This window comes from Halichoeres trimaculatus, unplaced genomic scaffold, assembly GCF_033239565.1.
Source record: "Halichoeres trimaculatus isolate MK-OKI-2021-1 unplaced genomic scaffold, fHalTri1.1 fHalTri1_scaffold_3, whole genome shotgun sequence".
NCBI lineage: Eukaryota > Metazoa > Chordata > Actinopteri > Labriformes > Labridae > Halichoeres > Halichoeres trimaculatus.
In genome coordinates this window covers 17,175,786-17,189,104 of record NW_027437181.1, presented here as the reverse complement: position 1 = coordinate 17,189,104, position 13,319 = coordinate 17,175,786, and the positions used below count along the sequence as shown (strand labels likewise).

At 41.2% G+C, this 13,319-nt stretch overlaps 1 protein-coding gene across 11 annotated transcripts in view; it reads left to right on the top strand.

The window, feature by feature from the left end:
* The first annotated feature begins 3,386 nt into the window (after nt 1-3,386).
* The window catches only part of tjp1a (tight junction protein 1a), a 104,359-nt gene continuing 94,426 nt past the window's right edge, over nt 3,387-13,319 (top strand). For all 11 annotated transcript variants that reach the window (XM_074666668.1, XM_074666666.1, XM_074666659.1 and 8 more), the window contains exon 1: nt 3,387-3,980. In XM_074666668.1, the coding sequence (XP_074522769.1) occupies nt 3,889-3,980 (92 nt within the window). In that variant the 5' untranslated portion in view covers nt 3,387-3,888. The remainder of the gene's footprint in view (nt 3,981-13,319) is intronic.

Genomic DNA, 13,319 nt, shown 5'->3' with positions numbered 1-13,319 from the left:
GTGGGGTTTTATGCATGTTAGCCATTTATATTTGGTATGATGAGGTTTATTTAGCACACGTGTGAAGTTTAAAGACACTCAGACAATATTTGCCTGCGGCTATCCACAAATAACTGAACCATACCAAAATTCTCTTGGTGGACATCAGCAGTGTTAGCACAGAGCAACTGGGCTCAAGCAACAATTTGAGCAATGAAAAACACTAACTATATATTCCTGTGGATGAATGGAGAATCTGTTTTGGGGATGTGTGGCTTGAAGTTGCACTGATTTTTTATGCAAAAGATTAAAAAGAATATTAGCTGGGGGCTGTGCATCGTACACAGTCTCCATCATCCTTCTTGTTAAAGACCATTTCCCCACTACAGCGGCCCAAACATCCTGACTGCCCTTTTGGCTTTTGGTGTGCCTCTGTGTGAGTGCTTACTTAATCCTCTTAAGTAACTTAAAAACTGTAAACAAACATCAAAAAAGTCAGAGGAAAGACAACATGGGCTGGTGGAGATATTTTTGGGTGTCATATCTGCTGTTTTTGTAGCTGCCAATTTCCAGCAGTGCTGATAACAGCAGTTTTCCTCTGACCTTCCCCGCCAGCTGCTCAGTGGCTTGCTCCGTCCAAAAAGAGTCACCTGCCTCTTCACCGGCTGCCTGATTTTCCTCCTCAGTCTTTTTATTGTGGTGTTATTCATTCCTGATAGAGTTTATATCTAGATTTACACTTTCCGGTGCATGGCCTGCCTCAAGAGGACTATGGTTTATACACTGCAGATCTCTCTTCCTTCATTCTGTTTATTAGTCTGAGCAAATATGTAAATACAGCGACAGCAATGTGCTGTCTCACCTCATGGTTCAGTGTCATTGTAAAAACCGTGGGATGCTCTCCAGCTTCACTGCCAACTTGTCCAAAGGTTGATGGTCCTGCCCAAGAGGGTTTATACAGAGGGCGTCTGTGATCAGTCTTTAGGGTTACATCACTCGCCTCTTAATCGCTCCACATTCCTGAGTAAAACTCTGCTTTGACTCTCTGAAACAGGCTGTGCAGACATGAACATACCAGCACATGGGGATAGTCTTAAACTTAGATCTCACGCACGTGGACTCCTCTAGTGTCCCCCTCGCCCTTGAGGACTCACCAAAGGCTTGTGTTTACTGGGCTTTTAAATTTGACACCGAATCAATTACTGAATTGATGAGCATCTTCAGAGACTGTGAACAGTCAGGCCGTAGAGGGCGGGTAAAAGTAACCTGAACCCCTGAGTACTCTGTGGGTAGCATGTGTGTAAAGGTGGCACACTTGTTCATAGTAAATAAATAATACTGCTCCACCTTGTCACTGAATGCTAGAAAACCCCTTTGTATGGATCTGCCAAAATAGTTAAATGAATAGAATTAAAAAATCTAAGAGACTCAATTGTTTCACCTCTGTCCTTTCAGAGCGGGTCACTAATTACCTTAACTTGGCTCAGTTTCCCTGAGCCGCCTGTAAGTCTCACTGCTAACTCATTCAGCCACACCTAAAGAGCTGTCGGCCACTTAAGGAGATTGAGATTTAAGCAACAAGGTCAGTAGTTCTTTGTATTGAGGACAAACCTGTGGTCCTTAAACGATGTGAGATAGCTGACAAGTTGAGGGTGATGCTTGAACACAAAGATTATTACAACCTGGTGATGGGGGAGGGTGCTATCAATAAGCAAAACACATGACTTAAAAAAAGAAGTACAAGACATAAACGTAATTTGGAAGAAAATCTTTATTTATAAGCAAGCAAACAAATGAAATATGTGATTTTAGTGACAAGTACAGGTCTACAATTTCATTTGGCGGACACTTTTATCATACACATAACAATAGAAAAAATGCTGCTGGATCATGGGATCACAGAGCTGAAAACATTTTCATGCGCAAGTTAAAATGATTGAATTTCCCTTTGGGTGATGCTAGGATATTACATTCACAAGGATTGGACAGACTTGAGATCACTGACATTTGACCTTTAGTGACCTTTAGCAACCTTTAGTGAATATCATCTGTTTGTTGGAGTAAATGTTTCTGTAGAGTCTCTCATCACGGTTTCCCAAAATATACAATGTACAAGAATTGCTTTAATATTGTGTTTTTCCAGCACTCTATGTTTTTACGATTCAGTTAACCTTTGACTTTTCAGGAAACTAACAAGATTATGTTAATTGTGCTTAAGTCATCTGCTCCATGATTTTTTTCCTTTGTTTTTACTGGGAACTCCTTTTGTCAATTTACCACTCAACATGATGTCACTTATTGCTTGATGGTGCCTGTAAATAAGTGTCAGAATACCTGATGGTTCTGCCTTGCAGGGAGCAGTGATGCAGTGATGTGAGTGATGAGAGGACAAGTTTGTTTTTGTGCTCACTTGCTCACTTTCAGATGTGTAAGAGGGAGGTATTTGTTTCATTCCAACAACTTTCTCAACATTTTATTCAAATATACAAAGATTAAAAGAATCTTATTGTGTGGGGAGAACTGTCATAAATTTCTAATGAGCCAGCTAATGATTTAGCCTAATCCCCCATCCCCAACCATCCGAATCACTTAAGGCTCCAGAAAACAAAAAGGCAAATGCTGCTATGCTGAAATCAAGACTTCAAAAACCTCACTCCTTAAACCATTTTGTTGAGTCATAGCAGCTTTGCCATCACCAGACACAGAGGCTATAATGCACATGGCTATTTGCAACAAATCTGGAGATATTCCCTCAAGGTGTTCCTGAGGAACGAAGCACAAGACGGATGGTCCGCCCAAAAAAGCATGGCCCCAGTGAGTGTTTTTGCCCTTGCAGAGAAAAATAATTAATGAAGGTGCAAGTGTAAGATGCTGTGCTCAGAATGAAACAGTAAACTGTGATAAAAGATGAGTGTTTTTTTTTTTTTTTAAAGCCGTTTTTTTTTTTTTATATAACAGATGAGGGCATCATTGAATAAAAATGACAGAGAAAGCAACAGGCATTATGGAATATTTGCTATTCTTAATATTCTTCTGTCAACACATTGTCCTCCCAAATAATTCTAAATGTGTCTCAGTCAGGATCCAGAGGGGTTTCCCTCCATTCCTGCCTCTCCTTAAAGAAGGACTAGTCTTCTTGTACTCCATCACACAAGTGTTTTCGAATAAACCAAAGCCTGATGTTTTTATTGTGCCCCGTGGACCAGTTCTGTGAAAAGATTAATCCCCATTGCTCCTAAAATGATGCGTTTGCCCTCTAATTTTACCAAACCGAGATATTCTCGAGAGCGGTAGTTTCTCTCAAGTCATAACATCGCGGTCTGCCCATCTCTTCCTCCCACTCTCCTCTTCCTCCTCCCCCTCCCGTCACTCCCCTTCTCTCTCGCTCCCTCTCTCGTTGGACACACGCGCACTCTCTTTCTTACCTCGTAGACGTTAAGGTGCCGCCGCCGCTGCATCCTATCTCTGAGTCTGTCTCTTGACTCATTTACTTTTGACAAACTGGGATAGAAAACGGAAAGGGGATTCGGGAAAGCAAGGGAAAGGAGACAACAAAGTGGCCGCTACGGGGCGAACAACAACAATGAGCCGGTCCTGACTAAAATTGAATGGATTAGCCAATCTATTCTGAGCTCTAATGAGATTACAGACATGGGTCGCGGCGGCGTGGTACCTTTCCTTGAGCTCCCTGGGGAATGTTTTCCCCGTCAGCAGTCCTCCAGACGTGGAAATGGCGTTTTTGATACTGAAGATGCCGCGCGTGCCAGGGGACAGTAACAGACACTTGAATGCACGCTCACCTGTGCCGCTTTTGTGGCGCGCGGATTCCTAGAAGTAGAAGTAGTAGTGGAAGTAGTTGTAGCATTAGCCGTAGCTGTAGTAGTAGAAGTAGTTGCAAAGGAGGACAGCATGAAGTACCAGAAATATATCACGGTGATGCAGATGGCCATGGGAGTGACAGCCTCCAACAAAGACTGCCTTCCCACTAAGAGACAGCTGTGGTGAGTAGACGGAGGGAGGAGGTGCGCGTGAGGATGCGAGCGTGTGTTGGTGCGTGTGTGAAAAGAAAGCAACGGTAACAAAGAGTGTGTCTTTTTATGTGGAACGAATTGCTTTAAAACTAGTCTCTCAGCCCATGAAACAACCCCCTTTCCTCTTTGCTCTCCTGTGAAGTTGAAGCAAAGCAGCTGTTGACGGAAGTCGGCTGACTCCATCTCTTTACCTTCAACAACTGTTTTATCCACGCACACACTCAGACACACTCCGACACACTCACACAAGCGTCTAGCTAGGGAGAGGAACCGCGCGTGGTTCTTCGTGCACGTGCGTGCGTGTGTACTGTCCCTCTGTTTATCTGTGTTTCGCTTGGCTGGCGGACTCTCGTTTGTAAGCAACGGCTGGCGAGGGCGAGTTCACATGCAGCGTCCGGAGAAGCGCACAATACAGAGCAGGTGTATTCACAACAACAGTATCAAACAATGCTGAGCGTCCACCGATAAGGTCCGCTTTGATATTATCACCTGCACGCGCACCGTGTTTTGCCCCTGCTTGTCGCTCATTTGAAGCTTCCACGTGCTATTTTCATGATTTGCATTTTCCCAGCAAGTCTCTGCGCTCAGATCTATTTCTGTCATCTGATGTAGTAAAAACATGTCGGTTGATTTCTCTGCTCATGACTTATTCAGGCGCTCCATTCCTTCTGCATTTAACAGACAATGCGTTGGAGTGATGCTAAGTGCTTGAATGTCATTGAATGCTTAAACAGAATGTGTTTTCATTTGTGTTTCCACCTAGATAAATGTATTTCAGACTCAGATATAATTCACCTTTCATTATATTTTTGCTACTCACCCAGGTGCCTCCAGCAAACTTACCAACTCTCTAATTTATGGTCTGATTTTTTATGTTCGGCCTAGTGTTTATCTTTTTTCTTTCTTTTTTGTTGTTGTTATTTTTAACCTTTAATAATATTTGTCTTATCCATTTCTGTTTTGGTGGGATTCTACTGCACTGTCGTGCTGCAGCTTAGGATGTTTTTCACTGTCATCATCAACTATTGATTATTTTCAAGCTCACCTTAAACCGCTCGATCCATAAAAAAGGACAAAAATGGTGAAAAATAGCTGCAACTCAGCAATCCCTAAGGGTTAGACATGAACTGTACAGTACCTTGTCTCCTCACCTCCCTTGGCGTATGACTACTGTTGTTTTCTGATAGCACATGATTTTTTTTTAATTTTATCTTTTATTTAACCTTAATTTAACCAAGAAAATGACTCGTTGAGATTAAAAATCTGGATACTTTGTGCCAAGACAGCAGCAGCACAGTTACATTTTTACTACAGACACAAATAAACATTACACCTAATGGAACACGCAAATATGAGATATACCTTCAGGATTAAAAAACATCATGGGTCAGACAAGAAATCTGCAGACAGATGAATTTGCCTCCAAATCATTAAAGATCTGTTTGAAAGCATCCAGAGAGCACAATTCTCAAAGTTCCAAGTCTTTCTGTAGATTGCTCCAACCATAGGGAGTAGCAGACTTGAAAGATTTTTTTGCCAAGTTCAGTCCTGGCCCTGGGAACTGACAGTAACAAAATCCTGTGATGAAACAGTACGAGTTCCTGCACTTTTCTGCATGATATAGATGAGGAGATAAGGTGGAAGCAGACCTAGGATACACCTTTAAATAAAAAGATACCAATGTTTTAGTCTGCGTGACGACAGGGAAAACCACCCTACACGAGAACAGAGCAAGCGGCGGTGAGTCCATACTTTAAAACCTGTTATACAAAATATCCAGAGCATGCAAGCTTTGAGCAAAGGCATGCATGTATAAGACATCAAGTACAGACAGAAAAGTAGCAGCAACACGTTTCTTTTTGGCTTCAAAGGAAAGGCAGGATCTGATTCTGAAGTAAAAACCCAGCTTTAGCCTCAACCATTTTACAAGCTGTGGGAGACACATTCAATCTGCATCTCATGAAGGCTGCAGAGTGATGGTAGGTTTGGAGGTTTTGATTTTTTACCAGAGAACAGCATGATTTTTGTTTTGTCTGCATTAAAACCGTTTTTAAGTAGGGATGGGTACCTTTCACATTTGAAACGATACAGTACTGATGCCCGGTACCTGGAAATTGGTACGGGTACTCAGCGGTACCAATTTTAGGTACTTTTTTGTGTTTCTGTGGTAAAAAATACCAATTTGTTTAGTAATAAAATACATATATTTTTTTGACTACACATATTTTTTCTTCATTAAATAACCTTGCAATGCTGGGTTCATGTCCAGCATGGAAAATTGGCTACCCTTCCACCCCCTCACAGTCACAAGTATGTATTTAGGTACCTAAACGTGGTACCTTTTGATTTTGCATGAACCGGTACCCGGTACTTTTGACAGAATTCGGTCGGTACCAATAAAAGTACCTACTTCAGTACCCATCCCTATTTTTAAGCCATAAAAATTTTGTTAAATTGAATTAAAAGCAGTTGGTAGCTGTGTCAAGGCCTCTTCTGGGGTGGGTGCAGAGTAATACAGTAGGGTGTCGTTGGCATAAAAAAGATATTTGCATTAAAAACATTATAGTCAAGATAATAAACAAAAGGGGACCTAGGACCAATCCTAGAGGCACACCTTTGAACAGCAAAAGACTCAAGTCTGTGATGCTTGTAATACAGCCTAAAACATCTTGAATAGGCATGTCTATGCACAGTCTGATTGATTATGTACTAACTTCAAGAATTCCTTCATTGGAAATCATTTATTCTTAATAACTTGCAAACAAAAGCCTTGGCAGAAGTTGCGCTGTTCTGCTATTGACAAATTATAAGTGCTACTGACAACTGGTGTCACAGACTGACAACAGAGCAACAATACTGCAGCACTGTTATAAGTGGGAGAAATTATTGGGACATTATGGCTGTCAGCAAAAGAAAACTTAACTTCACATTTCATATGCATAAAAAAGTTTATGATGGTACAATAATGTCAATATTTATCCATAATAAGTGACAACTCCTGTTTTCAACGGAGAAAAAAAATCTTTCAACCAAAAAGTTATGACAAGAAAGCATTATGCATTGTCATTTGCAGATTAAAAAATACCAGAGTGAAGGTTTTGATTAGGTTTTCATTAAGCCATTCTTTTTTATATGTTTTGTTGTCTGTGTGTGATTTGTTTTTATCAGGGGACCAGACGTGATACTGTCATATGTTACCTCATCTGGCCATAGCAGCGCAACAGAGACAACAGATGTGCTTTGTTGTGATTACATTATAGGTCATATTAAGGTAAAATGTAACTCTGCTCCTTCTGCTCATTGAAATCAGGAGCCTCATTAATAGAAAAAAGAAAAATCAAAATATATTACACAGCCGAGTAGTGTTCAGTCTAATTATAGGCTCTCATTATTCCTACAATGAGCACATTCAGTTCCTCTTCTGTAATCCACAAAGATAACATTAAGCACTACGTATAATTCTTGCAGAATGGCATTACTTTAGAGTGAGAAGAAAAGATCTGCTGATGAATGTCCAAGCTGGTTTCTGGAGGTTCAGTGGCAGCTTTAGGAATAAATGGCTTTGTAGTTTCTCACCTGTAGCAACAGAATTTCTTGCATGAGGCTGAAAGTGATTGGTTTTATCCTCTTAGCTTAGGACTGTTGCCAAATGTGCGGCCAAGGAAATCATGGTGACACGTTTTTGACACTTCTCCCTTAAGAGAGGCGCAGTGGTTTGTCTGGGGCCATCACTTCATAGTGGGGGAAGGGGCACGGCCATTAAAACTGGATTACTGTATTGCCTCCGACAGCCACTTTAACCAAGAGAAGCTGAGCCAGCGTGTGCCTGCAGTGTGCGTTTCATGGAGTCACCCCGTGCATTGACTCGCATGACATGTTTGTCTTTATTCACTGTGAAGTCAGAGCGGAGGATCTGTAGGCTCGCATGCACACAAGAAACTCAATTACAATGCAAACCCAGAGAGTGGTAAAATAGTGTCTGGCATGTAGAAGAATCGGACAACTTAACTGAAAAGCCCAGTTAACATGAGCTGTAGTCAAGTTTACATGTGGATGCGTGTTACCTTTGAGTTACGTAATAGCAGAACAGGAAAGTGCATAAATGCTGCAGGGACTTGATTTTTAGCCCTATCCATTCATCCAAGCACTTCTCATCCATTTTTTATATCACCAGTTGTAGTTGTAGTTGAGTTTTTTAGTGAGAAAATGGGAAATATTTTATTTTAAAACCCTGTTAAAGGGTCCTTCCATCATTTTTGAACGTGTTTGTTATCCTAATGCATCACTTAACATCCAGTTTGTCCTTTGACCTTTAAATGACAGATGTTTAAATCACACTGAGCAGTTAATACATTTTTACAGCAAAGGCAACTTCACAATATTATTTTAGGAATTATTGATTATGTGTCCTGACCTTCACCATGTCACAAGATATAGGTAGGAGTAGGTAGGTAAGGTGGAGCAGTGCATGTAGGGTCAAAGACGAATGAAGAAACTCAATACAAGGCACACACTTTGGACATGAAAAAAGATTAAAATATGCAGGGAGTGGATTCTCAGTTCATTCAGGTTATATAATCTAAAGAAACAACCATTTAAAGGGAGATAGCGTCATTTTTCATGAAAATCTAGGAGGCAGAACCAAGACAATACTATTACAGCAGCTGATGAGGAGAAAGATGTGTGGGTGGTTGTGCACCAGATGGTTTAATGATCGTCCTAAACACACGACCCCTTTGATTAAAAAACAACCCCAACCCATCCATCAAACTCTAAGAGCTCTTCATTTCATTGGCAAAGCAAAGAGCCAAAAACTTTCCCAGTGATTACTTTGTTTGACATTGACAGCTGATTTAAAGCTCCTGTGAGGAGTTGGTTGTAAAACAGACTAGAACTATTGTTAAAGTCTCAGTGTGACACAAAAAAACCAAGATAAAACCATCAGTGACAGAACTGATAAGTTTCACATCTCTATTTTTTAACGCTTGTATCCACTGCCCCTTAGTACAAGGTGTGAAATGAAAGGAGACGCTGCACGCTGCAGAAGCCTTTGTTTACATTTTGCTCTGAATTCTCAGTGAGCGATTTATCTGACTGTAAAAATAAAGCAGGTTAAGGTTGTAACCAGAAAACACTACTCACAGATGTTTGTGTTATCACTCTGTTCACATAGATGTTGAAATTGATACAATGGAAATTTCCACCAAGCGGTTCAGTTCAGTTTGTCTCAGTATGGCGCACATTTTGTAGCATTTCCATCGACTAATCCCGGGACAGCTCCCAGATAACCAAACTGTACCATCCCACTTTTTGGGACCCTTGCGTTGGGGTGCCAGACATACCAATTCCAACCCCAGAAGGTGGAGCTAGAAACACTGGAGTCCATTGATTGGCTGTCACTTAATGTGCGACAGCGGCTGTATTTCTCTTTGTGGCACAAAACCTTTTCTGAAACAAAGCTTGATTGCACTTTTTAACGAAGAGCCACATGCCAACAAAGAAAGCGAAATGCTGGATGTCTGCTATCGCTGTAACTTGTTTGCCGTGTTGCGTTTTTCTTCTTTCTTGGATTTATTAGCAGGATACACTATGTCGTGCTGCTTTGGTGTCCCGCTATAACGTAACAGACGCGGTTATCGGCATCCAGCTTACATGCTGCCTACCAAAAGGGGGCTATGAATAGGGATGGGTACCGAAGTAGGTACTTTTATAGGTACCGACCGAAGTCTCAAAAGTATTCAAAAGTAAGTACCAGGTACCGATTCACGTAAAATCAAAAGGTACCATGTTTAGGTACCTTAATGCAGCTTTGTGACCGTGAGGGAGTGGAAGAGTAGACGATTTTCCATGCTGGACATGAACACAGCATTACAAGGTTAGATATGGAAGAATAAATATGTTGAATCGAAAAAAATATATTTTATTATCAAACAAATTGATAGTTTTTACCACATACACAACAAAAGAAGTACAGAAAAGTGGTTGAGTTTTGGTTCTGATTGCCAGGGCATCAGTACCGCATCGTTTTAAATTTGTGAAAGGTACCCACCCCTGGCTATTAAACACAAACAGGATCAGGCTCTACCGATCCAACCCATACCAAATTGTACTGAACCACACCAGTCTGTTGGCTGGAAACAGGGCTTTAAAGTTTTAAAGTAAGTAAAGTTTTCTGGAAAGGGGTTTTTGGTTTAACAATGTTTCTTGAACATGTATTTAAAAATAACAGGACTATAAGAGACCAAATGTCGTATTGCATTTTTTTTTTTGAGCAGGTCGTATGTGATGGTACATCTGAAGGAACATGTAAAGGAAACCAAGCTTTAACAGGTTCCTACCAGATCTCCATGCAGACTCTGATAATTGTTTGCAAGAATTTTATTTTCTTGTTGATCTCATTTTGTCAAAGCGCCACCAGCTTCTGTTGTGCTGATAATCTCACAATGTTATAGAAGAATTAAACTCAATCCTATTAGAGCCTTAATGTCAGATTAGTTGATTGAGGTGTTAAGCTGTAATAATCTGAGTATTGTGTCATTCCAGTTGGTGTTAGATTAATTTAAGTTAGAAAAAGGCTTTGAATAAAAATCATCCCCCGAGGAACAAACAGAAGGATTCACATCATAAAACAAGAAAAACACACAGATCTTGTTGGACACACACAGCAGTTTGTCATAAACTCTGCTCTGTAATTAGTTTAACATGATCCATAAATAATAATTAGCCTGATGACATGTGTTCAAACTGCTTGCAGCTCTTCCTAACATGTAGGTGTATGGTCCTGTATTGTGTGCCAGATGTCTGCTCTGCTCCCCTCCACCGTGACAGCTCCGCCTGGTGTTCTCAGTCCACCTGCTTAATGATGCATAAAGCCAGCGTCCCTCCTTCCCCCAAAACACACACACACACACACACACACACACACACACACACACACACACACACACACACACACACACACACACACACATGCACATGCAGGCAGCAGCCCCCTCTGCCCTCTTATTTGCCTGTACACACGTTCTCTCTTCAAACTCACACACAAACACACACATTCAACAACTCCTTCCCACCCCCTCTGCTCTTCCAGCTCCACTCATGGAGGCCATGATGCGTAATCTCACACAAACTGACAATGCCGCGCATTAGTTACCTCAGCAGGAGCCCAAGTCCAGGGTGGGCCTGTCATGATGATCAGTAGTTTTTGAAAAAACATGCAGAAATATATTCTTTTTTTCTTCATCCACTCTTAGTTTGTTCTCTGTGTTTCTTTCCCTGAAGACAAAAAAGCCTTTTTGTATTAAACTCATTGAGTCAGGTCTTAAAAACGCAAGTCATGACTTCACGGCAGAGTTTGAAACAGTACTCTGACTCTCTGCACTTCTTCCCAGACTTTATGCAAAGATACACACACACATGTGTTGGTGTCTGTGAGTGTGTGTGTGCTTTTATTCAGTGTTTCTGTCCATTAGGAACTCGCATGTTCTTACTTTGGCAGAACGCTTGTAATCTCCTCTCAGATGGTTTATGCCACTAAAGGGAACAGATTACACAGGGTTTATTGACTCGTGGCTCACCCCCTTACCCAACCCGCTCTCTGAGCGTCCTGTGGGTGTGTGTTTATATGTGTAAGTGTGTTGTGTGTGTGTGAGGGTGTGGATTTGAGGGTGTCTGTGCCAGTGTGAGTGTGTCTGTGTGTTTGTTTGGGTTCAGGCCTTTAAGGTCCATTTGAAATGCTGGGGAAAAAAACTTCATCCTCAGTATTTTTGTCTTTGAAGGAAGAAAAGCTGAAGAAAATAGTTTTGACTCAGTGCAACTCAGAGAATGCAGGATTTCCCCAATTTCTACAGTCACTGGACACCGTACTTACCGTACCTGTGTGGAGGTTTCAAATCTCTAACAGCACACTGCAGAAAAAGACATTGTTGTACAATATTACTGCAATGACTGTTTGAATGACACAATAGACTGTTAAAAGTATTTAAGTTGAGATTTTTTGTCAGAAATTTATTTCAGACTTACTGGACAGAATCACCGAAGAGATAAAAGGTTCCACTTTGTCCACAAAGACAGCGTCTATGTTTGTGTATCTGTGTTTGTGTATCTGTATTTGAGTTTGTGTGTCTACACAGGGAGCGTCACGATCAGTAAAAACTGAAATATCCTCTGAGGAGCTTTAAAGTGATACTCCGGGATGGAACAAGTTGGGTCCTATCACAAGGTTTAGGGCAGAAATTACCCCTACAGCAGTGTTTTGGTGCAGCAGAAGCCCAGAGTGCACGCACCAAAGACCCCCTCCCTGCTCCTCTGCCGTTTTTCCTCTGCACTCAGACCAATTTTTACTTGACCAAAAACCACAAATAAACGGACTCCCACTTAAAAAATCCGATATCAGTCTGCATTCACGCTTTATTTAGAGAATTTTCAGCGCGTTTCGTTCACACAAAAACACTGCTAAATAAGGCTCTAGTTCTCATCGTGTCTCTGCGTCCTGGCAGACTACCTTCATTTGTTTATATCTGGCACGCCGCGCGCGGACTGATACACTAAGCGGCGAGCGCCTCATAGCCAGCTGTGGCTCGGCAGCGGAGGTAGCGCCGTTTTACGACACGATGAGAACTAGAGCATTATTTAGGTGTTTTTTTGTGTGAAATAGCGCTGAAAATTCTCTAAATAAAGAGTGAATGCAGACCAATATCAGATTTTTTTGGTGGGAGTCCGTTTATTTGTGGTTTTTGGTCAAGTAAAAATTGGTCTGAGTGCAGAGGAAAAACGGCAGAGGAGCAGGGAGGGGGTCTTTGGTGCGTGCACTCTGGGCTTCTGCTGCACCAAAACACTGCTGTAGGGGTAATTTCTGCCCTAAACCTTGTGATAGGACCCAACTTGTTCCATCCCGGAGTATCATTTTAAAGTCTGCCTTGCATTTGGTTTGTGGTATTTATGACATAGTGTGTCCCACATGGTAAATTAAGTTACACGTAATGCTGGAACCTGCAGGTTCATGAATATGCTGCAAAATGCAACACTGATAACCCTGGGATGAGTTGATTTGTCTGTCTTTCACTTGAAAATTCATTTTTTGAGCACTATCAATGATCTTCAATTTACCACATCTGTTAATAGCTTGTCCTTGAATGCAAATTTATATAAATGCTTATAAAAGTAATTAGAATTTAAAACTGTGGGAAAACATATAAAGAAAGTTCTTCTAATTCCCAAACACAAGGTCTAGTGGACAAATGTGATCAAACATGACTTCAGAGGACAAACACAAAAATTATCAATGTTTGCTGTCTTGGCGTGAGTTCA